This window comes from Numenius arquata, chromosome Z (assembly GCF_964106895.1).
Source record: "Numenius arquata chromosome Z, bNumArq3.hap1.1, whole genome shotgun sequence".
Classification (NCBI taxonomy): Eukaryota; Metazoa; Chordata; class Aves; order Charadriiformes; family Scolopacidae; genus Numenius; species Numenius arquata.
The window spans coordinates 83,860,751-83,887,789 of record NC_133616.1 but is presented as its reverse complement, the minus strand read 5'-3'; the positions used below and the strand labels follow the sequence as shown (position 1 = coordinate 83,887,789).

The 27,039-nt window shown below is 38.8% G+C and overlaps 1 protein-coding gene across 1 annotated transcript in view; it reads left to right on the top strand.

The window, feature by feature from the left end:
- Positions 1-27,039, top strand: part of KIAA0825 (KIAA0825 ortholog) — a 216,580-nt gene that overhangs the window by 87,598 nt on the left and 101,943 nt on the right. Inside the window, exons 15-18 of the mRNA XM_074166415.1 lie at positions 1,285-1,693; positions 5,614-5,770; positions 10,116-10,271; positions 14,229-14,323. Coding sequence (XP_074022516.1) covers positions 1,285-1,693; positions 5,614-5,770; positions 10,116-10,271; positions 14,229-14,323 — 817 coding nt within the window. The remainder of the gene's footprint in view (positions 1-1,284; positions 1,694-5,613; positions 5,771-10,115; positions 10,272-14,228; positions 14,324-27,039) is intronic.

Below are 27,039 nucleotides of genomic sequence, written 5' to 3'. Positions count from 1 at the left end.
GCAGTTTGACAATGAACAAAGCAATTTCCAAACACCCTGTGTTGCTTTTAAAGTACTTAACGTTAAAATTCAGGTATTCTTTCTTGAGGCTTACACCCATGCATACACAAACAAGCTTTCTAAAATAATCAGTATTGTAGTACTGATAAATAGTAGTACTGAAAACATTTTTAGCAGTAGTAAGGTGGGATTCAAAGCAGAGTAAAGCATAGTGTCTACGCTCTGGTCTTAATGACTGTAACCAGTTCTTCTCTTAGTTATTGTCTTTTCAGTCAAGACTCTTAAAGTTTAGATACACGCTGTTGACTGAAGTGGTAACAGCTTATTCATCCCAACTTTACTACATGGCAATTTATATTTGAAGAGCACTGACACTGTTATGGAATATACTACTGCTTGGTTGTTGAAACGGTTACTGAAAAAAAGAGAAATGTTATATGTAGTAGGAGATGTTTTGAAGGTGACTAGATGTAAAGTGATTTCTGGTGTTTATTTTCATAGCCTACTGTGCCTAAAGACTCTGTTATATCAAAAGGCTCTTTTGGGAACGTTTCACCATAACTCTATTGCCACCAAAATAGTACCACCTGCTTATTTTCAATACAGTAGTATCACTGTAATATATTCTTGCATGAAATTTTGAATATGGGTTAGTTATATTTTCTTGGTTTATTTTATTGGTTTTTTAAAAAAAAACTTGACTTAGCTCAATATTGTGGATCACCTTTGGTATATTTTTTCATTTTAGCTACTTTTAATATATGAAATGTTTAAAATGCAGTGCTCTATAGTGTGCATGCTTATATGAAAGCTGATAAAACAAAGTTCTGTAGGTTTGAACATAGAAAGAAATTGATAGAAATCTAAAGATTTTGAATGTATGTAATATCCTGTGACACATAGTGCAATGCTCCACTTGTGAAGTTGAAAAAATATTACATTACAATTTTGAGAACAACTTTTTTACCATTCAGAATACCTGGGTCTTGTCTTTTTCATTTATTCTATAATAACTGTGCACAGCAGGACTAATTGTTAATAGAGTCATTCTGAATTCCAAATTTTCTAGGTTCTCTGTTTTTAATTCACGTTATTGTTTAGATTTTGGGGGATTTATGTAGAGGAAGCACAATAGAAGTCAAGCTACAGTGTTGAGTACTTAAGCTTTTTACCCATTTTCAGTACAAAAGAAAGTTAGAAATTATCATACAACATTCAGAAGCATGCTGTGATAGAACTAGAACGTTAATGTTAATCATATCTTCTTTTCTTTCTTTTTTTAAGGCTTCACAAGGCTTGCAGCTCAGGCGGTATCTATTGTAATCAGCAAGTTACCTACAGTGATTGCATGTTTGCCTCCCCCAATTAAGTACTTCTTTTTTCTGGCTGAGAGAAAAATGTCAAGAAACTTTGCTGAATTGAAGAAAGCTGGTCTGCTTGTCTGGAACTTGATTGTAATTATATGTCGGATATTTGAGGATGGAAATACTGCAGAACTTTTAACAGGTGCAACACTTGACAGATGGAGCAAAGAAAAACTGAGTTTAGTTCGTGTGTGCTTAGAAAGTATTATGGGAAAACTGAAAAGTGGTCCTAAGCAAGTGACCCAGAAGGTTATACAAAGCATTGAACAGCAAAGACCAAACTGGATTGAAAGCCAGTTGCTGAAGGCTAGAAAATTGAGCACAGACTGGTAAGAACATTGTATTTTTCAAATGCTCTTGTTTGTTCTTTATTTTACTGGATTATTGGCACGTTTGTGGCTATTGTTCAGTTTAAAAAAAAATAAATGAGCAATGGTCTTATATGAAATGGATTGCTTCTTAATATTGATGGCTGTGTGGCATGCTTTTGAGGCTTAATTGCATGGTTGAAACAGTAAACCATGGTTGTTTCATCAGAACAGTGCCTTTGTAGTACTTAGGGATTTCGTATTTTTGTGATGATCCAAAAATGTGGACGATTTAGTTGGTGTATCTTTCAGAAAGTGAACAGGTACACTGACTAGAAGGCACCATAATATGCTTATGAATTAATTTTGCTATGGTGATTAAATTAAGAGGGACTATGAAAAGCTTTCGGTGTTCATCTGTGATTAAAAAGTAAGAGTACTTCATTTTAAAACATAACAAACCCTGAGGGTGAGTAGGATATATCAAAACAGGAGGAGGAGAGTCCCCTGCTGTGCCTTTCTGAGGAAATATCAACCTTCCCTGCAGATTTGACATTAAGGTCCCAGTGTTTTAAATCCTTATAACGATTTTTCAAGGAGTTGTGTACATGTCAATGTGTTCCTAGTCCAGTCTGGTCTAATGTACCATTCTGTAAAAATACTATTCATCAGCTTTCCGTTATTAGATTTATTGGAGTTACATGACTTACAGAGTTAAATTGTTGACTACTGAAAGTAAGATTGCTTTTGTCTAATGAATATTCTTGAAGGTTGCAGTCATTGCTGTCCTGACAGTAACTGTCCATGTAAAGGAAGGATATAATGGTTGTAGGTCAGAATCGCTGGTATCAGACTTTAAGGGACAGTACCCTGTGTCTAGGAGTAGTCAGTTAATGTGAGCAGCACTAAGCAGTAATAGTGTCACATGAATGCTCATTGACATTGACCTTTGTAATCCTTACATTTCCATTTAAGACTAATTTACAAGCTCCAATCCAGTGATTAAAAGATTGAAGCCAGATGCCAGTGACTGAAAGCTGAAAGAATAAAAAACCCATAATGATAATGTGTAAATTGATACTTAACAGAATGGTTCCATAATACAATTTCTAATGTCACTGGGAGAATAGGTATTTCTTAAATAATACAAATGCAGGGTAAGGCAATACTGTGGATAACCTCTAAAAACTAAAACTTTAGTATTTGCACTTCTCCTGAAGCTGAGAATTTTAAATTAGTGTACTACTCTGTTTTCTTTTCTAACATACGACAAAAATACTGTATTATCATCGGGTATCAGACTGTGGGAAATACGTGTGGGAAAATGTTTTCTCTATGCGTACAGTGAGAACTAGTTTGTGACTGGGGCTCCAAATTTTATGTTTAAGAAGCTGTAGAATGCATTGCCTGCTCTCCAAGTGAGTTATTGTATGATGCAGTTAAAAAACTACGTCCCCTGACTTCAGTGGGATTTCTGCAATAGAACTCTAGTATAAGTGTTTTTCCATTTTATATTCAAATATCATGATCAATTTGTGGGGAAAAAATAAGCTAGTTAATAAATAGCTGAGATATGCAATGTAGAGATAAAGTATTAGTTTTATAATTTGCATTTATAATAATATATCGAAGCTGAAATTCAAATATCAATTAAACTAAGGATTGTCACATGCTAAACTAAAAGCAGATCTTTCAAGAGAAGACTTGTGATGCGTATGTCATTTGTTTGAAATAGGAATGATTATCTTTGAAAATCTAAGTTGGTGTAAAAGTATGTTCTGTATTACCTTTTCATAATTAAAGGATTTTGCGGGTAACTGTGTGCACATGCATTTATATATATTTATATTTATAAATGGTTTTAGACTTCTTAATAGATACAGTGTGTGGAAGAAAATAGAAAACATAAATTTCTAAAATTTATTTGGGGTTCACTTACTTACACAGTTATGGAAGCGTCTTTGAAGTGCACTGGATTTTTATAAGCAAAACTCTTGCTTGATTTTGTGTTACCTTATTGTTATCAGGACTGCTAGCTACATAAAAAAGTCTCAGTGTTATATAGGTTCTTCCATTATGGCATGCAAATTTAACTTAGTTTTTAGGAAAATTAAAAAAAAAAAATTTAAAAATCTTCAGTGAAAGGTTCCGAAAGTGGCAGTTGTATGCATTGCCTGTCTTGTGTACTGCCTGGACGCATTACTATTCATTAAAATAACCTTCACTTTACGGTAGCACCGGAGCTGTAAACAGTCACGTTAGATTCTGAAGAACACGCGTCCCGAGAAGAAAAGAAATGTCTCTCTTTGCAAAGTGATTTGTCGAGTTGAAGATTATTGTTTTTCATCCCGGTGACCCTGACGTGGCTGGCTGGGTGCATACACAGATGAAGATGAATGCAGTTATTCCTTGGCTGAGGTCTGCCTCTTCCAGGGCACATTCTCCCTAATGACATGATTGATAGGCAGTCCCAAATCCGGAGAGGAACTCATTAATCACAGCGCTGGCTGAATCCAATCATCTGCTTCACCTGCGCAGTGACGGACAGGAAAGGATACAGTTTGGGCGCTGACACCAACACACTCCTTTGTCAGAGGTCCTCAACTTTTTCAATGTCAGCCGCTCAGAAGTTTGACAAGAAATTCAGGCTGTGTCCATACGCGGCACCAAAAGATCAGCCTCGCGCGTGCTTTGATTTTAAAGATCAATTCCTTTGAAGCTTTTCTGTAAAATACACCATAATAACAGAGTATCACTTACTTCCATTCAGCAAAGAACAAAATTATAGTTTATATTTTGAAACTATTTGCTCTGTAGGACGTTCTGAAGCTGCATGTGGAAGCAATATCGGCTTTAATGTCCAGCAGCTGTGGAGCGTTTCAGAGAGCCTGCAGGTCAAACAGCGACTTTCAGCAGAACTAACTTCATAATCATGGCACGCTTTCAGCAGTAAGCTGCGACTTACAGCTGACTGTGCCAAAGCATTTTGGTTTTGGTGTTGTTTTTTTTTTTGTTTTACTTCTAAAAAATTAAAATATTGTTGTGTTTTTTTAAATTCAGAATTCTTCTTTGGTGTATTTTAAATTAGTCCAGTAGTGACTGTAGAAGGGATAATATATTCTGTGGTGTTTCAAGTCCTTGACCCATATGCGTCAAGGTGCCAACATATATCTGTGTTGCAGCTCTAGTATTTGAGGAAAAGAATTAGGTTTAGCACTTTTTTTTTTCTTAATACTTTATTGATGTGTAATACTGAGCAAGTACAGAGCTGGTAACTTATGTTCGTATGCAGAGAGAGCAGTCAAACAGCGGTCAGAATTGTGAATGCACGTTTTTCAAGTCATTTGGGCCCGTAACCTTCAGATTTTCTTGTAGCAGCTTCACAGAAATACTTCTAAGAAGAAAAACAAGGAACAGTACAGAGCAAAAAGTGCAACAAGTGGCAAATCGGTACATGTGAAATGGTTACCACCGTACCGGTGGGAAGAAAAAGACTTCAATTTAAAACTTCTAACCTATACTTAGAGTAATGGCTACCTTTCTGACATGTTAATTAGGCTTTAATGTCTTCAGCGACAGGCAAAGAAAAATGTATAAAAGATCGAATGCAAATGCCATTTCTGGTAGCAAAGATACTTCTCTAGTGGAAAAGAAAATAAAAAAATATTTGCTGCTTGTATGTCCTTGTATGCTTGTAAAGACTGTTTTATGTTTTCATTTTTCAGATTAAGATAATTTAAATTTGTATAATAAAAATGTATTATGTAGCGTTTATTATGTATTTGTATCAAGAGTTACAGGATATATGTATACAGCAGCATTTGTTTTGTGCGAGCCAAATCTATAATAAGTTTTTTTTAAACATGTCACTGTAGCCGAGTTTAATATTTTGATTTTTGGAAATTCAACTTAAGAATATTTGTATCTTTTCTGTATTCTAGTGCCTCCGTCGCAGTAGAAGGTGCAATGTTAGAGGAAGGAGGTATTGCACTTGGATTCACTGAGCAGAAAATAAACATGATGGTCCTGGATATCTGCCACAAACCAGGTGGCGGCGAGTACCTGAGGCAAATTTATCACATCATCCGGCTCAATGAGGTAGGGAAACGGCCTTTTTACCGAGCAATTAGGTGTGTACTGGCCTGAGGCAGCGTCTGCTGGCAGCTAAGGGTTAGTCAAGGAGGTGATAATGCTTCTTAAAGTCAATATGAAATCCTATATTGCATTGTAATAGAATCCATTCAGTTTAGGCTTTTCTGGATTTGTACAGAAGAGATTACTTTATGGGAAACAATGTAGATTTTATTTATGTACTCAAACAGTAGTATGGCTCATAAACTTCCTTCAGATTCATATTGTAGACCATACATACATTTTAGGAGTTTGAACACAGTGGAGGAAAAAAAAAAGAAAAAAACAAACAAACAAACAAAAAAAAAACAACAACAACAACAACAAAAAAAAACAAAAACAGCCAGACTACTGAGAAATTGACTGTCATAGGAAGTAAAATTAAATGTGGTAAATCAATTCTCCTGATTTAAAAAACAAACAAACCAACCCTTTGGCTGTACTGAGGAAGTGAATGCACGCACACATGATAACCTCACCTAATCTAGATAACTGTTCAGTTAAAGTGCTTTCGAAATTACAGTAAACAAATTCAGATTTGTTTGCTGCACGTGAAATTTGGGCAATGTAGAAGAATTATCTCATTATTTCTGAGGCTGTACTAAATTGCCCCAAGTTACCCAAAGCATTCTGATTTTATACACTGAAATAAACACAGGTTTGCTTAAATTGTATGATAACACAGATCTACACAGCTTAATTAAGAAAGTTCCGTTTATTAGCTTTAATTACTAAATTACTATTCCTGCATAAGCAGGTGCTGTTAAGATCATTGCAAGTGTGCAGAAGTATTTATCATAAAATGCAAAATAATGCAAATATAGGCACAGGCCAAGATTTTTCTTTTTAAAAAAAAAAAAAAAAAAAATTTGATAGCAAAAAAAACCACCTGATGAGGCAGCTCTGTCTGAATGAAGGCAACAGGGAGCAGCTCGGTACTGGCACCGCGCTTCTGAAAATCAGAGCCAACTGTTTAGTTCCTAAGTATAGGCTTAAGAGCAACCTTTGTGCCTCTGCGTGTGGAAGCTGTAGAGGCAGCGTAAGCAGGTACGCGGAGATGGCAACCTAATATTAATACGATGCGGAACCTTTTCAAGTTTCATCTCAAACAATTAAACGGTTCAGGAAGTGAAGTGAAAATTATTACTGTAATACAGTTCCAACCAAACCTTTTCACCCGGAGCACATTCAGGATTGCTCTAAGTATAACGGAGTGAGGGGATGGTGATGAGCAAGGACTCCCGAAATAGCACATCATCCTGCAGTCAGGGCAGTCGCCCCGGGGAGGGGGGACGCACAGGCTCGGATCTTTATTCTGCCTGGTTTGGGTCAGGGAATCAAATCTGCATCTCCCACGTCCCAGCTGACTCCCCAAACCGCCAGACCATTATCTACCAGCACGGAACTCTCTCCTTTTCCCCCGGTGGTGTTGTTTCGCCTTGTAGAAATTGCTGTAAAAATCCGTTCTGTAACTTCTAGGGTCAAAAATAGAATCATGCTCTAGCCGAAGGGGTAGAATGCCCATATCAGGTTCTGGAGACCCTGATCCACGATCCGACTCCTGTGGGTATTTGGTTATTTATACAAAGTGGAGCAGCTCCAAAAGGAGGTAAGAGGCTGAGAGAATTAGGTGGAAGAGGGACTTTTGCCTGACTTTCCGCATCCCAGGTGTCTCTCCTTGAATTTCTGCAGCTAGTAAGAGCTTTGTTAAATATAGAACATTTCTCAGTGGAAAAAACTGTCTTGTTTTTAAAAAAAAAAAAAAAAGAATCCTGACCAGCTTGACTCACAGAAGGACTTCAAATTGCCTTTGAAACCATTACAAAACATTTTAATGCTTAGCACAGTATTACGATAATGCACTTTTCAATATTATTTTTCATAACTTAGATTATGTTTAATGTGCCTGACTGCCAAGAAATAGACTTGATTGTCTGATCAAAGGTCCATCCTTTTGTTTGGAGACTCCGTGGACTATCAGGGGATTGTGTTCTTAAAATTAATTTGGAGATCTTTATGCTACACCGCTTAATAATTGTATGTGAATAGAGAAAAAAATGATGAGACAGAAAATTGTTGTTCTCTGTAATTTTCCTTAGAAAAGCAGGGGAAGAGGCATATAGATTCTTGGAGGCTGTATTTGGAAATAGAGCTATGATGTTATAAAGATCTAAAATAAATGCTGTAGGACTTAAAACAGCCTACAGTCCTGCATCCTTCACGTATTTATCAAAAAAAAAAAAGTAATTTTTAAAAGCATTTATGACTAATGGCTACCAAAGAGAAATGAAGTCTCCTGAGCTGTCAGGCTCAATAATGTTCTGTGTTCTTGTTTCCATGCCCAGTCAATGATAGTGAGGATATATCTCACGCGGTTTATGTGTTTAATTTAATTAATGTGGTTTAATTTCTATCTGTTTTCACACATTTGAAACATGACCCTTCCAGGGTCTACAATATGCGCTGTACTAAAGGAGTTCTTCAAGTAGTGCATTTACCATTTGAGTAAGTCCCTTTGTCTAAAGGTAAATCCACAATACTCCAAAGGCAGAAAAGCACCTGTACTGGGAGGTGAGCTGTACGCGGCTCGAAACGTTCAAACCCTGCCAAGCACGAACAGCGATTTCCAATATTTCTACTGAAAAACCAACAGACTCCGCTTCTGCTCGCCCTGTGACACCCAGAGGGCTGGGTTGCTTTAGAGCTGTCTACAGATTCTGTGAAAATGTGCACACGGAAAGCGGTACATTTATGAGAAATTGGTAAATGTATAGAAATAGCTTTTAAATAACACCTGTCACCACGACTAAATGTTTGTAATGGCGTGAAGACATGAATGAAAGGGAAAAAAACCCAGAGACTCTTGTAGGCTGGGAAAATATAGGTAAGGGACCTATACAAAATATAGGTGAGGGACATATAATAAAATACACCTGGGGTGTGTTTTCACAGCTGGGTTACGCTGTTGTCTTAAACCAAAAAAGATCTGCCTTTTTTTTTTTTTGCCTTTTTTTTTTTTAAGTACAGTGAGGTGATTCCGTGTTTGTCCGAGGCAGCCCTGACAATCAGCCGCAGCCGGCGGAGAGAGACAGCCCTGCTCTTTCTCTTGCCCTTGTGCTTTCCCACTCCTAGACCCACCCCCCCTCCTTGTACTAGTTACTAGAAATCGTGCAGCTTGTTTATCTGGCTGAAACCTTCCTTTTTTTTCTGGCTGATTTCACAACATATGCTAGTGCCAACACGAGGGAGAAACAGCGACAGCCTATGTGGGTGGGGAGGGAGCTTGTGCCTTTCGGGCCAGACCAGAGTTGGATCAGTTTGAACCGATGGTGAAGTTCTTCTTTTAGAAAGACCCACTGGGGAGCACAGGGTGCCTTGGCGGGTAGTTCACGTGTTCCCTCACCCGGGTCTGAAAATTTTTATCATCTCAGTAGTACTGCAAAGTAAAGAGGAGCATTTGCATCCACCCATCTTAATGAAGACTCACCTTGAGTACTTGCTCAATGTTATGGCAATCCTATCATGATGGACTTCATTTTAATAACAATAAACTGTTTAATCACAGTAGTCCTTCCAGCAAATAGATCTGTGAGTGTTTCATTATCTAGCTCTTGGTAAAATGGTTCTATTTAATCAAAACACTTTATTGGCATGCAATGATGATTTATTTACATAGTAGTTTAAGAAGTGAAAACAGAAAAGATTGTGGCCAAAATAATCATGCGTCTGTTACAGTATAGTTTCTAAAATTGCCATGTAAATCATAAATGACTTCTAGTCTTTGAATGCTTAAACAATTAAAAATAGCTTTGAAGAGTGGGACAATATTTATTTCCTGTGTTTAAACAATTGGTTTGAATATGTTCATCAAACAATTAATTTGTAATCATGTAGTAACTACTTAAGGCTGTCCAAAAAATAACCTTAGATATTTGTGTATAGTTTATCATGTAAAATAAATCATATAATAGCCATCTTACATTAGAACAGCTCATAGAAAACATTTGGTTTTCTCTTCCACATATACCTGACATATATATATTAAATGAGAACTGACACACATAATTTGATGGTAATTTCAAAACAATAGCTTAGATTTTTCTGATTTTCTTCCATTGGACAGATGTTCATGGAGGCTATTTATTATTCGTTTTAAAATGTTGTTACTCTTAAAAAGGTTTCTACTTGTAAGAGATTACTTATTCCCTCCTTTATTATCAGGAAATTCTCTCAAGTACACTGTAAAGCAATGCTTGAAATTTAGGCAAATTTCACCCATATACTGTTTTGTGGTTGTTTTTTCTTCCAAAAGGAATATTTGAAAGAGCAGCTGTCTTGTGAGAATCCTTCTGAAGAAGGTGTTGCCTCCAGTCGGTGCCTGCCTTTGACGCTGAAGGGCAGAGAAGAGCAGCCTGTCTTCAACCCTTTCCAGGTGTACAGACAGTCTTGTGCAAAAGTGTTCAATCAGGTTTGTGAAAATCTGAAACCTTGGTTGTCGTATAATTTTTACTTGTCGATCCTATTATGATCATGATAATGACAGAGACTGAAATTATGAAAACGGAATTAATTACATGCGATCACATTTGATGAAGTGCAAAGGAATATTATTACTCAGGAATCTAATGAGGGCACCCTCTACAATGGCATGATGTTCAAAAAGCCATTATTGTCCTTTTCTTTTATCAGAATTATTGCATGTAAGAGCAATTTGCATTTACTTAGACTTTCTGTGTTAGTTCAGCGTAGTGAAGGAAAGCCCATTAGTAGCAATGACATTTATTACGTCTGTGTCATGATACTTAGGGCTAGTCTTAGTCCTTTGAAAAATCATGGCAAAACTCCAAGTGCACATTTAGAATCTTCCTGATGAGTCTTTCACAGAAATGTTGAACAGTAAAGTAAAGGAAGCTTTGGAAATGCAGAGCTTTAAGTGACAGTGAGAATAAGCAAGAAAAAAAAAAAAAACAACACAAAAAAATGAAAGCATCTATTTATCTGTTTTTCATTAAACCATATTAATGATATGTAAAGGATTATAATTTACTTATAGAAATTAGTTTCCTGATAATGCAACAGTTAGGGAAAATAGATGTGGTTGCCCAAATCTCTGCCAGCACACCACATGACCAATTCATTGCACAAAAAATGGTATAGAACTTGGACACTTAAAAAAATCTTACACCATTGTTTCTCAAGTCTTCCTAATCCATCCTCTACATTTTTGATTCTACCCCTCAGTTTCAAATATTTAAAAATAAATGGTGTTACAGTGGCATGAAATCCACTTTACAGACTTGTGGTAGAAAGGCATCATCTTTCAGTACAACTCTACTTTTAGTGTAATTTCCCAGTTTTGAGCATTTTGGACCATTTCATCAGCTGTATTGCTGTAAAAGATATCTGTTTTGGTTTTTTCATTTTAATGAGTGCTTAGTCATTGTCGTTGCAATAAGTGTGTTAACATCCTGAAAAAGGAGATTAATACCAATTTCACAAGGCTTCTCACTCCAGAGGAACATGCTTTGAAAGCATCTTTTTTTTTTTCTTCTACTAGTCCCTTTATGTTTTTCTTAAACTTATGGAATTTAAGGGGCTACAGAATCACTTACTCCAATTTGAAATGCAGAAAATAGTTTACCATGCCTCAATTCTCAATTCATTAATAGTGTGGTAGAATAAGACCTTCAAGTACTGACAACTCAGGGCAGAATTCTTCTGCTACATGACAGATTTGCAGTGCTCTATTAATCAACAGATGACAAGGGATAGTTCATACTAAATTGCTTTGGATTTTGTAAACTTTTGGCATAAAGTCTATTACCCGGAATGGAAAAGTATCTTAAAATTAAAAGAAAAAAGGAGTAGATCATGGGTCTTAAAGTACCACGTGTCAACCCTGTTGTTGACATTGACAGACTTATTTCCAGTGGTTAATAATATTATTAAATAATTTAGTTCCTTTTACCATAAAATTGCACATTTATTTAGTGGTTTGGGACTGTCTATTTATAAAATAGTGGTCGGTATAGCCCAGAGTCTGGTTTTCTGTGGCGACTCTTCCCAGTGTCTGTGGAAGATGCCAGAGCACTGGCAGGGAATGATTATTCTTCTCAAAGGATGTATTTCTTCTTAAATTCATTTCTTACTGGTTGACAACTGCCATGAAGCTTAGGAGTTTATAATCCATGATTAATTTCTTGATTTTCTTTAAATCTATTGTAACTAGATGTGTTTTTAATACATCAGTTAACATCTTATCCTTTTATAAATTCTAAGTCCCAACAAGCTACTGGTTTCACAACATATTTTGTCAATGAATTAATTACGTATTGCTTTTTAAAACTTTTCACTCAGAAGGACCAGTTGGAATAGGCAAGGCAATATGCTGCTTTTGAGTCCAGAGAGCTGGTTCAGCTCTAAACAGAAAATGTTTGTGTTACACTATGCTATATAACGTATTATAATATATAATAATATTATATATAACAATATGAGCTTACTCAGTAGAGAATTTCTTAAAATGAATTGTTTCCAGAACTCCCTGAAAGATAATTTATAATAAGCATTCCATGTATTGTTTGTTGGTGTATGTAAAAATTGCAGTACGTTAGGGTGGTTGACTTTTCTGTTCTGAAGTTTTGCTAATTTGTCCCTATAGTGTCGAATTTAGCAAGATACTATTATGATTATAATTTCTATGAATTTTACTGGTCCTGAAACAAAGGCCAGTGAACTGCTATTTTGAGATCAACTCTAACATTTTTATTAATGATATGTAAATTTCTTACCTTCCAGCCCTCTAGTTCAGTAGCTGACTCTAGCTGACTCTAGGAAGTGTGTCATTTCTGTTAACAATTCAGCCCCTTCATTCTTACATTCCTGTAAAAATCTTGAATAATCACCATCTGGTCTTAGTAACTTGTTGCTCTTGATTTTATCAATTTGTCCTGACACCTCAATCTCTGCCAGTGCTGCTGCTCCTCTATTGTCTAATAAGATTAAGTCTAGGCTATGCCACTCCTCAACAGTATCAACGATGAAAAATGCTACAAAGAAATGGTTTTCCTTTCCTATACATGCTTTATTTTTTCACAGAACAGATCAGTCTGGTGGCCTGAATTTTTATCTAGTGTACTTATAAATTTTCCAATTTGTTTTTATGACTGTTGCTATTGGCTGTTTAGCTTCTCCTTTTTATCCCTCTTGATTTTACATGTACTGCCTTCATATTTCTTTATCTATTGTTAATCCAGTGTAGAGTATAGAACAGTTGCCTGTTTTCCTCCCGTGTTCTTCTACTCCCATTGTTGTCTCAGTTGACTCTCTTTTTGCCTTGTTTCTTGTTTATCAGATGTTCACTGTTACTTCTTCATTCACTTCCCACTTTCACACTAAATTATTCTTTCTTTAGCTTATTATTCTTTTCTTACTTTATATTTCAGCTTTATTTTTGTACATTGCTTTTCAGCGCATACCAAAGGTGAGGGTTAGGGAGAAAATTAAATTAAAAGAAGGAAGGTAGTAAAATAAAGATGGAAGGAAGGGGAGGGATTGTACTGATTCTGCTCTCCCAGAAGAACCAAGTGGTATCTCTAAGGAGAAGACGATGCACTGCAAGATGTACTTTACTCTTCTAGTTTATTTCCACTATTTTGACTTGCTTCATTTTTTTTAAACTACTCAGTGCTATTTTAGTGTTACAGCAATAGTTTTTTGAATTATTTCCTCACAATGATGCTGAAATGTAGTCACTACTTGACTGTTACTGACAATGACAATTAATATTATGCAACAGGAGTTACTGTTTTGTAAACCTAAGAATGTTGTGTGTGGTCTTTTGTCTGCTCACCGTTATTGTAGGTTGCTTTTATTTATTAAATAAGCAATATGGAGTTATATTTGTTCACATTGTCTAGACTTACCACTGTTTGTAATAACCATCTGGTGACTGGAGTGCCTCACAAAACAATAGACAAGTAAACCATCACTCTAATTACAGTACAGGTTACATTGTGAATTTCAGTTATACCAAGTTTTTCATGACAAACTTTTTGCTGACAGCAGAAAATGTAAATTGCTGTTACATAAAAAGTTGCCAATTATTTTGCTTTTCAAACAAAGAGTCAAGCTCTCCGACAAAGTGGTTGGGCAGAAAGCCATTAACAGTTGGAAGAATAACGGTTCAAAAAATTGATTTATCTTTTTATAAATAATGGCTACATCCCCAAATGGATTTATAAATTAATTGCTGTCTTATTGGAATAAAAACCTTTTTCTGTGGACATGATTGATATCATCTGTCTAAGTCCTTGTTCTAGACCCCCCTCCTTCTTGGTTAGTATATCACAGCTGGAGCTTTAATTTACTGATCATATTAACACTGATTAATAACTAACAATAGCTTCTTGCCATGTATCAACAGTCAACCATTACTGAATGGAACTGGGATTGGTCAAACTTGCTGCCAAGTTATTTGGGACTGAATCAGATGACCTTCAGGGTGCTGCTGGCACACAGGTAATGGGATTTTGGCAAATAATTGCACTTCCCTGTTGTCTTTTTTACTTTGTAATAGTCAATACACAAAGATTTTACCAGTGAAATTTATAAAATAAATTATACATTTATTTTTAGATATTCAATCCTAAAATGGAGGTACTTACTGTGTATTTTATCCATACAAGGATGGTTTTCAGTTCCTATTTTGAGAAATCCAATATGTTCTTTCTGTCTGAGACCTGAATATATGTTGATATTGCCCTTAAATAGTGCTTTAAGAAGAAATTAGTAACTTTTGCAAACCTGCACTCTTCTGGGAGATTTCAGCTGTGTAGCACAGGGATGTTTACTCAAGTTGCAATGAATCTTGAATTGACAAGTGTAGCTAGAAATAGAAAATGTTTCCTTAATAGGTTTTAACTAATGGAACTTATTTTAATATTTTAACACTTTTTTTACTTGTAAAATTTAACTGCTTAATTAATAAGCAGATATATTTAATGCAGAATTGATACTTGTAGAATTCAGAAATAGCAATGTGTTAAATTCAGAAAATTGTAGGTGGAAAAATGGGCATTTTTGGCATAAAATTTGTCACATATCCTTGTGAAAACTAGAAAACTTACATGTTGCAAAATCAGAGGTTTTACATTCACTTCTTAATTCTGAATCCTCCTGATGATATCTAATATGGTCATATCATTCATCTTTTAAACTGAACTGTTTCTCTATTTAGAAACTGGAGTGACGATTTCAAAAGTGTGTGAATTTGCATGTCAAAAATGTTTTTATGCAATTTTCTCAATTTATCACTAGCAGTTAGTCTTAAGCATTTAATTCTTCCTTCATTTCATATGTTAAGTATTTGTACAGTCTATTTCTTGTCTTCTTTCTTAATTTTGCTATGATTAATTCTTTCCCCACCCAAACTGTTATTTTCCAAAATTTTAGTGCAATTGTGCAAAAATTGATGCTCGCGAAAATGTGCCGTTCAGTTCTCCTCTTGATGTCGTCTGTTACCCACTCGCAGACAGAATGTGCGACTTCCTGGACTTTTTGGTCTATACCAGTAGCGTCATTTTTATGTTAAATAGCTGAGACAATGCAGTACTAATTTTTTTTTTCTTTCATAGTTCTCCTGCTGATTGCTAACACTTGTCCTTCATTAAAAATGAAGTAGTTTGCCCTTTTAAAAGAGATTCTAATAAAAAATCATAGTCTCAAGCTGGTTCTTGAACTTCCCTTCATGTTGATGTCATCAATACGAGGTAAAGGGAGCAGAGAGGACTGCTGTGATTTGCAGAGGGAGCATTTTCTGTGGACATTTCATCTTCTCTGATATCTTGAATTTTCTTCTGATCTCTTTATAGAGTTTAGACAGAAGTCACGTATATGTCTTCTCTGTCCTCTGTTTCACACCTTTGTCATATCATCTATTGTTGCATTTTTTTTTTATTTTTTTTTTATTTAATAAGTGCCCTAATTGTTGTCATCCTTCCTAATTTGAAAATGTCTCCATTCATTGCCCTTCTACATGATATGGAAATTCTCCTCTAGAAGTGACAATATGCAAGCCATTAATGATTAGCTCATGGATTTATTATTTAAACTACTCTTCTCTACTTTACAGACCAACAGATTGTTTAAAACCTTTGTGACCATTAAGCAGAATTGCTAATCCAATATCTGCCATAGCCACCAGCATCTCCAACACGGCTTATCTTTATATGACTTAATTTTTAGCACAGTTAAAGTGTTTCCGCTCATGTTTTCCATTTGGCTCTGCTACCTCTATCTGGTCTCATGGCCACCCAAGTCAGCGTTGCAATGACTCAAGTGAGACCTCTCTGTAAGTGATTCTTCATGCTCCTTCCTAAAATTCCATAAATCTCAGCCGTACTTGTGCTCAGGAGTTAAGGTTCAAGATGAATGGGTGTGTGATTACTTTCACCTGCTGTTTATGATGGGGCCATTCTGTTTCTGTTACTTGCCTCCTGGCATGAGTTAAAACTAACAGCAGTAGTTGGAAAGAGTCAGATCCATCAGTTTGTAAAGTGGAGGGCCATAATACTTTAATTGCTTCTTTTCTTAACGTGTGCTAAAGCTTGCCCTTATAAGTTACTTTTGTGCAGGCAAAAATATTTTTACCTGTTCACAGTGATATTGGGGTCTACATCATAGAATCATTTAGGATGGAAAAGACCTTTAAGATCATTGAGTCCAACCATCAGCCCAACACCTAGTCCACCACGAACCCATGTCCCTCAGCACCACGTCTGCCCGGCTTTTAATTACATCCAGGGATGGTGCCTCCACCACTGCCCTGGACAGCCTCTTCCAACACTTGACAACCCTTTCCAGGAAGAAATTTTTCCTAATATTCATCCCAAACCTCCCCTGGCACAACTTGAGGCTGTTTCCTCTTGTCCCATCACCTGTTCCTTGGGAGAAGAGACTGACCCCCCCTGGCTACACCCTCCTTTCAGGGAGTTGGAGAGAGCGAGAAGGTCTCCCCTCAGCCTCCTTTTCTCCAGGCTGAACACCCCCAGCTCCCTCAGCCTCTCCTCACAAGACTTGTGCTCCAGACCCCTCACCAGCTCCGTTGCCCTTCTCTGGACCCGCTCCAGCACCTCAATGTCCTTCCTGTCATGAGGGACCCAAAAATGGACATGGCACTTGAGGTGGTGCCTCACGAGTGCCCCATACAGGAGGACGGTCACTGCCCCAGTCCTGCTGGCCACACACAGGCCAGGATGCTGGTGGCCTTCTTGGCCACCTGGGCACACTGCTGGCTCATATTCAGCCCCTGTCAACCAACACCCCCAGGTCCTTTTTCCCTGGGGCAGCTCCAGCCACTCTGCCCCCCGCCTGGAGCCTGCCTGGGGTTGGTGTTACCCGAGGGCAGGACCTGGCCTTGGTGACCCTCACACCATTGGCCTGGGCCCATCCATCCAGCCCCCCACAGAGCGGGTCAGACTCCTCTGCAGAGCCTTCCTGCCCACAGGCAGATCAACACTCCCACCCAACTTGATGTCCTCTTCAAAACTGAGGGTGCACTCCATCCCCTCGTCCAGTTCATTGATAAAGATGTTAAAGAGAACCAAGCCCTGGGGGACACCACTTGTCACCAGCCACCAACTGGATTTAACTCCATTCACCACCACTCTCTGGGCCCAGTCTCCAGCCAGTTTTCCACCCAACAAAGCATACACCCATCCAGGCCATGGGCAGCCAGTTTCTCCAGGAGAATGATGTGGGAAATGGTGTGAAAACCTTTACCAAAGTCTAAGTAGACAACATCCACAGCCTTTCCCCCGTCCACTAAGCAGGTCACCTTGTCATAGAAGGAGATCAGGTTAGTCAAGCAGGACCTTTTTTTTTTATATATATTTAAAGAGAAATACTCTCTGTTGCATACGAAGTGAAATAAGTATGCTCTGCTCTATCTTTGGTGGAAAAAAAATAAAAAAGCTTAGGGGACTCATTTACAAGGGAAATGCTCCCCTAACCTAGTTAATGAGTGAGTTAGGTGGGAGGGGGTTGTGGGACCACTGTCCCCGAGCCAGCAAGTGGTAGGCAAATTAATTGGTTGGTGGTTAGGGGAAAGTAAAAAGCTTTTAGGACTGGTTAAAAAGGGAATGAATTGTTGTGTACTACTCATTGTTGGCTCTTCACAAGCGTGTGAATCTCATCCACCCATTCCTGTGGTCTTCAATGAAAAAGTGTTTAGTAAATTTTTCAAATTGAAGACGTGTATGGTTAATGATACTATTTTATTTCAAGGTTATAAAATATAGAAGGCTATCAGCAAAAGCCTAATAAAGTTAAGCAGTAACGTAGGAAACTTAATGTTCATCCCTATTCACAGTTCATACCTTTAGAAACTGTAAAGAAGTCTTCCTTACATGAAGACAAGGGATATAGAGATGGATTCTTTTCCTTTCTAGTTTTACTTCTTATTCTTTTTTTTACATATAGTTTGAGCTGTAAGAATAAAAGTTAAAACATACTTTTCAATAATAATTGAAATAATGTCTTTTAATGGTAAGCCCGTTACTACTCAGCTAATTTGTTATTTACCCAAGTTTTAAAAAATATCCTGAATACTTACACAAATAGATGCTGATTTTTCAAAGCTTGACACTCACTTGTACATCCTTAGATACTTCTGTACCAGTGGGAATTCCTGACCTCTAATATGTATATTAAGACAAGAAGACCATCTGCTTTTAGTTATTGTTTAATTCATGTGTATCTCAAGTTTTAATCACTGTCCTGCTCATAAAGGATAAATTGTTATTGTTTGGCTAAGTGTGTTTCTCCAGTTCATTGTATCAACTATGATCTCTTCTTTTTAACTGTCTGGCCACAACCTCTGAGCAGATTATCGCATTTGAAAATACTCTAGTGACCGTGGTGGGTTGACGCCAGCCAGCAGCTGTCTGTCCATAGAGCTGGTCGCTCACTCCCCCCACAATGGGATGGGGGCGAGAACTGCAAAAGCAAAGGTGAGAAATCTCGTGGCTTCAGGTAAAGGCAGGTTGATGAGTGAAGCACAAAAAAAGCAAAACAAGGATGAGGCACTGAGGCACAAAGCACAGTACTATACGTTAGCTTTCTTGTTTATGTACTCTCCTTTACACTGATTGATGTAGAAGTTAAATATTTTCTGATCACTTATTTTCAGATAAGTGAAACTCAGTGAATCTCAGCAATTTGTACATAGTTATAAGATGCTAATATTTTACTGGGTTTTGAGATGTGACCTTCCTTCTGCAGTTTTATAGGACTTTCAGGTGCATTGAATACATTAGGACAGAGAATGTACATTCCACACACTGTAATTACGAGAAACATCCAAGGCATTTTGGTAACATGTGAAGCCATTGTCCAATACTGCAGTAACTTGCTGTTCTGAGGAGGAGCGGCTGGGTTTCCCTCATCTGCACTTAGGGAGATTTCACGGTGCACTGGTGCCAGTGCAGGGCAATAAACAGTGATTTGGTTGGAAGAACGTGGGGGTGTGTGTGAGCAGGAGCACTCTGGTAGCTACAGGAACAGACAGAGAGGAACTCATGACTGGCAAAGCCAACAACAGTCAAGTACAAGATCTTAAGAATAGGAATGATAACAACTTCATAACTGAGAGAGGAATATTGTCCCCCCAGTACTGGGCACTGGTGAGGCCCCACCTCGAGGGCCGTGTCCATTTTTGGGTCCCTCACTACAGGAGGGACACTGAGGTGCTGGAGCGGGTCCAGGGAAGGGCAACGGAGCTGGTGAGGGGTCTGGAGCACAAGTCTTGTGAGGAGAGGCTGAGGGAGCTGGGGGTGTTCAGCCTGGAGAAAAGGAGGCTGAGGGGAGACCTTCTCGCTCTCTCCAACTCCCTGAAAGGAGGGTGTAGCCAGGGGGGTCGGTCTCTTCTCCCAAGGAACAGGCGATGGGACAAGAGGAAACGGCCTCAAGTTGTGCCAGGGGAGGTTTGGGATGAATATTAGGAAAAATTTCTTCCCGGAAAGGGTTGTCAAGTGTTGGAAGAGGCTGTCCAGGGCAGTGGTGGAGGCACCATCCCTGGATGTAATTAAAAGCCGGGCAGACGTGGTGCTGAGGGACATGGGTTGGTGGTGGGTTTTGTCAATGTTGGGTTGATGGTTGGACTCAATGATCTTAAAGGTACCTTCTAACCTAGATGGTTTTATGATTCTATATTGGTTTGCCATAAATGCATCAGGTGAGAAACAGTACCAAGTTAGAAAAATTATGCAGGGTAATACAATATTTGTTCAAGTGGGTAAGAACTGCCATGAAAAAGGTCTAAACTGGAAATTAGAGGATGATTTCCAACAGATAAACCAGTGTAGCTCAGGAAGGCTTTTCCAGAAAGCGTTGGCACGGTGGTATGAGTGTAAGTAGTTTTAAGTTGAAAGAGGATAGACCAGGTGGTTTACTTCCAGCCATGTGTTCCTTTGATAGATACTCTGGACTGCACAGCAGCTTCTCAAAGCAGAGTGGAAAACCTGGAATTGTTTATGTATTGGCTTTAAGGAAACTATAAAAAATTAATAAGTTTGTTTTCTACTAAAAATGGATAGAATATGTACACTTTCTAGTAATGTTTGCTGCAGTGTATGCACAAATTTGACATTCTTAGGACTCCAGAATTTTTCTTAACGTAGTCCAGACTGCATTCTGTCTGACATACTGCTGGGTTGCTCGCAAGTGAAACTGTTTTTTAGGCAGGAGAAGAGTATCCTTGGCTGCAGGGTGCTGCCCTAAGATTAAGAAGATCCCTTTATGCTGTGGAAGCTGACCTTGTACCTAGTGTTCCTCTTTTTTGAAACCCTTTTGACTGTATTGGGTGAGGACTGTCCGCTTGCCTTTTGCGTATAAATTTGTTAACATAGTTGTGGCATTTGTTCCCCGTACTAGAGTTAGGTGATGAAATTATATGTTTTGCCATAGATTAAGCTTAATAAAACCGAAAGTAAGTCAAAAATTCTTGTTTAGAATTTTGAATGATTGCAGGGCAAAATCTGCATAGCTCTTGTATATTCTAGTGGATACACAGACACCATCTGTTGAGAATGGTAGCCATATGGTGAACTATTTATAGAAAATGTTTATATTCATTGTGTTGTTGATTATCTAGATATCCAGAAAATGCTCTTTTAAAAATCCAGTTTATCAACACATGGAAAAATGTATTATGTAGTTTTGAAATTGAAAAGAATGTCAGCAAACTGCATGCGCTTTGTCGTCTGTGAAAGATTATTTTTATGCAACTCCACAAAAGCCCGAGTCTGAGAAATGAGTGAAAATGCCCGGGGTATGAAAAGATAGGAAGTTCTCTTAACAATTTTATTCGTAGAAGAAACAAATGGTGGGAGAGCGGTTACTGGCGTGATGCCATGACAGAGACCGCGTCTGCGTGGCGGAGGATGCCAGCGTTACGTCTAGTGCACTTTTGGATGTGCGAGTCAGTCCTTCTTCTAAGCTGCAGACGCTCCCAGACCTGTTGTATCCAAATTGCTGGATATTGGAAATCCATATTGTTATTACGGCTACAAGTCAACTATTAATGATGTGCGGGTGAAGAGCTGGGATGCCATTAATATTGCAGTAATCACCACCTGCTTGGTGAGATTATAATGGATGCCCCTTTTAATGCATGTGAGAACAGGCTTCCTGCAATGCATGGGAGGCTGTGAAAGAGAGTATCCCATTGTTCCTGTTTCAAAAGGAGCAGGTGAAAGATATTAATTCACATCTCTCAGTTGATCACAGAGTCAGGTTTAGACCCTCGTGCTGGGTGTACCAAAGAAAAAAAGCCACTGGGATTTTGAGGAAAAACTGATTTTTTGACCTTTCTGGATAAGCGAGGACCCTTTTCCACAAATGAGTTGGTCAATAACAAGGTGTATGTCACATCCGTCAGCATAAGGATTATCCTCCATCTGCTTATCCTCTCCTGACACAGCTAATGAAACTGTACTCTGACCTTAAAGGATCTGTCAGAAGTGGGCTCAGCTCCCTGCCTGCCAGTTTGGAAGCGTTGGTGGCAGAATGTAGATGAGGAAGCAAGAGGGAAGAGAGTACCCTGAAGTACGTGGAGGTTCAGTGCCACTCCAGACGCTGTTACATGTACAGTTGTAGCCGGGATTTCACAAGTGAGAGAAGCCGAAGGTGAGACTTCCCATACACAGTCCATTTTAGACTTTTCTGGTTGTTAGCAGTCTCTCCTGCAGACCTGCTGATGAATCCTATGAATAAAACAGTATTCTCCAGCAACGTTCTCCTCTAAAAAGGAAGAGCGTGCCATATCCCAGTTAACCTTAGTTAATGTGAGCTCCTTTTTAATACTTGCAAGTCCTTTATGGTGAGGCCTTTGCCTACACAGGATATGGGAGTGTGTACTTATCACCTCTCCGTGAAGTAACAACTATAAAAATGCTTAGAGTTCAATTCTAATTTGAAGATATTTCTGTTGCTCAAACCTGGCCTCTGGAAAAAGTAAAAAAAAAATTAAAAAATAGTATTGGCGGTACATATTTTGCATTCAAAAGTGTATTAATCACAGCTTATTGGCTAGAGCATAGGCCTGTGAGCTAAACAGAATCACAGAATGTTACAGGGTTGGAAGGGACCTCTGAAGATCATCTACTCCAACCACCGATGTCTCTTGGTTTCCCCATTTAAAATTAGGTAACATTTGTCCACATTTTTATGTCCTTTGATATGTTTTGGTGGGAAAAATGCTGAGTAAATGCAATGTATTAGTATTAATAATACATGTATGCATTTACTGTTAGGATTCACATTTCACTGGTTTCTTTAAAAGTATATATATTTTCTTCATAACTAGATATTTTTGTATACTGCAACCAGAAATCATTATTTGGAAGTGTGACACTTCAACATTTTATGTGACCATCTAATTAACCTGCTGATTGGCATCCCATGACCTGGCTGACTTTCCTTAGAAATAGATACTTCCTTTCATCTGCAAATAATTTGCCTTCCTTTCAATTCTGTCTTGCATCCTGTTGCTCACTAAGGGTTCTTAAGTGGAGATAATCATGTTTGTTTTCTTATCTGTTCTTTTCTTCTTCCTCTATCTGAGCCTTTCTGATCAGGGTTTTCTTTCTTAATGGATATATAGTAATCAGAAGTGTGTACAAAAGCTCTAAATATGTATTAATGCATGCAGAGTACTGAGTGCCTTAAGTTTACATCCTGGCTTAGCCACTCATCTCATCTATAGGCTTTCTTGCTACATCTACAGAGGAAGTGGCTACAAGACATAGCCAACGAGCTAAATGTCTGTTTTGCCCACCAACCTGTTGTTTCTTCCTTCTGCGTCTTTTAGATAAGGGATTTTCACCAAAGTGCTAGTAATGGAGAGTAATTCAATTTCCATACGGGGATCTCAGTTTCTTTGCAAGCTGTAATGAGTTGAGACATGCAAATCCCCTGTAAGGTAGATGGGGAAGTATTAATATCAAAGTTAAACAGATGGAAAATCTGGTCCTGCAAGTCACCTTTAAGGTTTCTTCTACATTGCAAAATTGGCCTGTAGCAAAGCCAGGAGTAGAACCTAGCACTTTTGACTAAATTTTAAGATGCAAAGCTACCATATAGTAGCTGGTCTGTTGGAACTGTTGGTGCGCACGGTCCTACGTGGCAGCAACCGGGAGGTGACTCAGCTTTCGTTATACTTAATTGCTTAGCTAATTTGAGTTACCTCGCAGTCTTCTTCGAAAGTGGTCGGGCCATTAGTTTTTGTCTGAAGGAGACTGTGAACAGCTGTGTGCTTTCTCTTGACCTTGAAACATTTGCTGTTGCTACCACAAGGCAAGTAGTAAGAACTGGTGGCCCTCCTGGATGAACTTCCCCTATTCTGCCCAGCCTACCCAGATTCAACAGCTAATTGTGTGAGGAAGGACAATAAGTCCCAAAGATCTCATTGCCTCTTCCCCAGGCCCAGTTCTGAAAGTCAAACTGGCTTTACAGTTTTGGCGTCACGATACAGTTTTGATGATAGAGCAGAGTTGGGCTCTTAATAGCTTCTGTGATGCGAGTAGTCAGTTTAAAATCTGCATAGACGCTGTGATTTGGGGATTTCCGATGTTGACTGATAACGTGGCCCAGAAAAAATGTTTGTTTGTTGTTGTGGTTTTTTTTTCCCCTGTAAACTTCTTCCTTATATCTATGAACAAAATCCAGTCTTTGTGAAGAGTGGGAAACCATTATGCATCCTGCATCATGTAGCAAAGTGGGAATTCAGAATTGTCATTCTAACAGTTGACACTGGAAAATGTCATTGAAGAAAGCTTTTCTTATGTTAGTCTTTAGATTGACAGATTATGACAAAACTGCATTCATGTTGCTTGAATACATCTTTTGTCTAGTTTTACATGCTTTTTGACTTGTCTAGAAAATGACATATTGAGGTTTTCATTAGCCTTAACCAGGTGTGATTTTCTTTATGGAAGATACCTTGGTAGGACTACAGTTGAAGGCGAATAAACCACTGAAGCTTAGAAAGGCCACGGCCCTTCTTCAGATGGTAGTGATGAATTGAAAGACTCATTAATCAACAACCAAGTCACAGGTGTGATGGCTTTCCTGCAAACTGCCAGCAGACTGTGAAAGTCACATCCAACACACAAAACTGCTAAACTAGACACATCTATAAACATTCCTAAACTTTTGTCTTTCCACTTTAGTTGAAAAACACAACCCTGGCATGTTTTCATTATTGATCTACTTTATTTTTTTTTTAAACAAAAATATTTGTTTGTTTTCCAAGAAATACTATTCAGTTTAGGAAACAAAAGGAAAAAAAAGATACTGTTTTCATCCTTTGTTCATTTTAACAGAAAACCAAGTTTATTTAAATGGACACGCAGCTTTGACTGTGATGATAACTATAAATAGTTTTACTATTATAAATTTTTGTACACATAAAAGGTGCACAAAAGCTTTAACAAAAAAAAAATGAGCACAGGGATTTTCTACATATAAATGAATGCCCATTTTCTTCATGATTTTCCAGTTCTTTCCTGTAGTACAAAAATTTTCTGGAACAAATATTCAATTATGCTTAGTGCTGCAATGTAGACAGAAAGTCATAAAAAGTTTAAGGTGAAATGATTTAGAAGGTTTTATTATTTAATCAACCTGCACTGTCTTTTTCAGCTGCACTGATGGGAAAAAAAACATAATCATAGAACCATAGAATGGTTAGAGTTGGAAGGGACCTTAAAGATCATCAAGTTCCAACGCCCCCTGCCATGGGCAGGGACACCTCCCACCAGACCAGGTTGCTCCAAGCCCCATCCAGCCTGACCTTGAACCCCTCCAGGGATGGGGCAGCCACAGCTTCTCTGGGCAACCTGGGCCAGGCTCTCACCATCCTCACAGTAAAGAATTTCTTTCTGTTATCTAATCTAAATCTCCCCTCTTCCAATTTAAAACCATTACCCCTTGTCCTGTCACTACATCTCCTGACAAAGAGTCCCTCTCCGGCTCTCCTGTAGCTCCCTTCAGATATTGGAAGGCTGCTATGAGGTCTCCCCGGAGCCTTCTCTTCTCCAGGCTGAACAACCCCAGCTCTCTCAGCCTGTCTTCATAGGGGAGGTGCTCCAGCCCTCTGATCATCTTCGTGGCCCTCCGCTGGACCCGTTCCAACAGGTCCATGTCCTTCCTGTGTTGAGGACTCCAAAGCTGGACACAGTGCTCCAGGTGGGGTCTCACAAGTGCAGAGTAGAGGGGGGCAGAATCACCTCCCATGACCTGCTGGCCACGCTTCTCTTGATGCAGCCCAGGATGGGGTTGGCTTTCTGGGCTGCCAGTGCACATTGCCGGCTCATGTTGAGCTTCTCATCCACCAACACCCCGAAGTCCTTCTCCTCAGGGCTGCTCTCCAGCCATTCTCCACCCAACCTGTATTTGTGCCTGGGATTGCCACGTCCCAGGTGCAGGACCCTGCACTTGGCCTGGTTGAACTTCATGTGATTTGCACGAGCCCATCTCTCAAGCCTGTCTAGGTCCCTCTGGATGGCATCCCTTCCCTCCAGCATGTCAACCGCGCCACCGAGCTTGGTGTCGTCGGCAAACTTGCTGAGGGTGCACTCTATCCCACTGTCCATGTCTCCAACAAAGACGTTGAACAGCACTGGTCCCAGTACCTACCCCTGAGGAACCCCACTGGTCACTGGCCGCCACTTCGACATTGAACCATTGACCACAACCCTTTGAGTGCGGCCATTCAGCCAGTTCCTTATCCACTGAGTGGTCCATCCATCAAATCCATAACTTTCCAATTTTGAGACCAGGATGTTGTGCGGGACAGTGTCAAAACGCTTTGCATAAGTCCAGGTAGATGACGTCTGTTGCTCTGCCCTTGTCCACCAAGTCTGTGGCAGTATCGTAAAAGGCCACCAGATTTGTCAGGCACGATTTGCCCTTGGTGAAGCCATGCTGGCTGTCTCCAATCACCTCCTTACCTCCTTATTTTCCATGTGCCTTAGCAGAGATTCCAGAAGGATCTGCTCCATGATCTTGCCAGGCACAGAGGTGAGGCTGACTGGCCTACAGTTCCCTGGGTCTTCCTTTTTTCTGTTTTTGAATATTGGGGTTATGTTCCCTTTTTTCCAGTCAGCGGGAACTTCACCAGATTGCCACGATTTCTTAAATATGATGGAAAGCGGCTTAGCAACTTCATCCGCCAGCTCCCTCAGGACCCAGGGGTGGATTTCGTTAGGTCCCATGGACTTATGCACCTTCAGGTTCCTTAGGTGGTCTCAAACGTGAACTTCTCCTACTGTGGGCAGTTCTTCATTCTCAGAGCCCCTGCTTTTGCCTTCTGTGACTTGGGCAGTGTGGTTAGAGCCCTTGACGGTGAAGACTGAGGCAAAAAAGTCGTTCAGTGGCTCAGCCTTATCCATATCCTGGGTAATAATAAGAATCCAAAGAATGAAATCTCCATACAATTTTTCCACATTATCTTCCTTAAACTCTGTAGATCCCCTGGAATGAAGGAGGATCTAGTCAGAAGTCTTACACCTCCCCATGATTTTTTTTTTCCCCCAGATTATCCTTAAATTGATATACTCCCTGTAGATAAAAATTAATTTTACTCTGTCAAAGAGCAATCAATATGAATTTGCTTGGATTTTTCTATTTGCCAATTCCTTGGTCTCCCTAATTCTCATCTTTTTCAAAATGTGGAT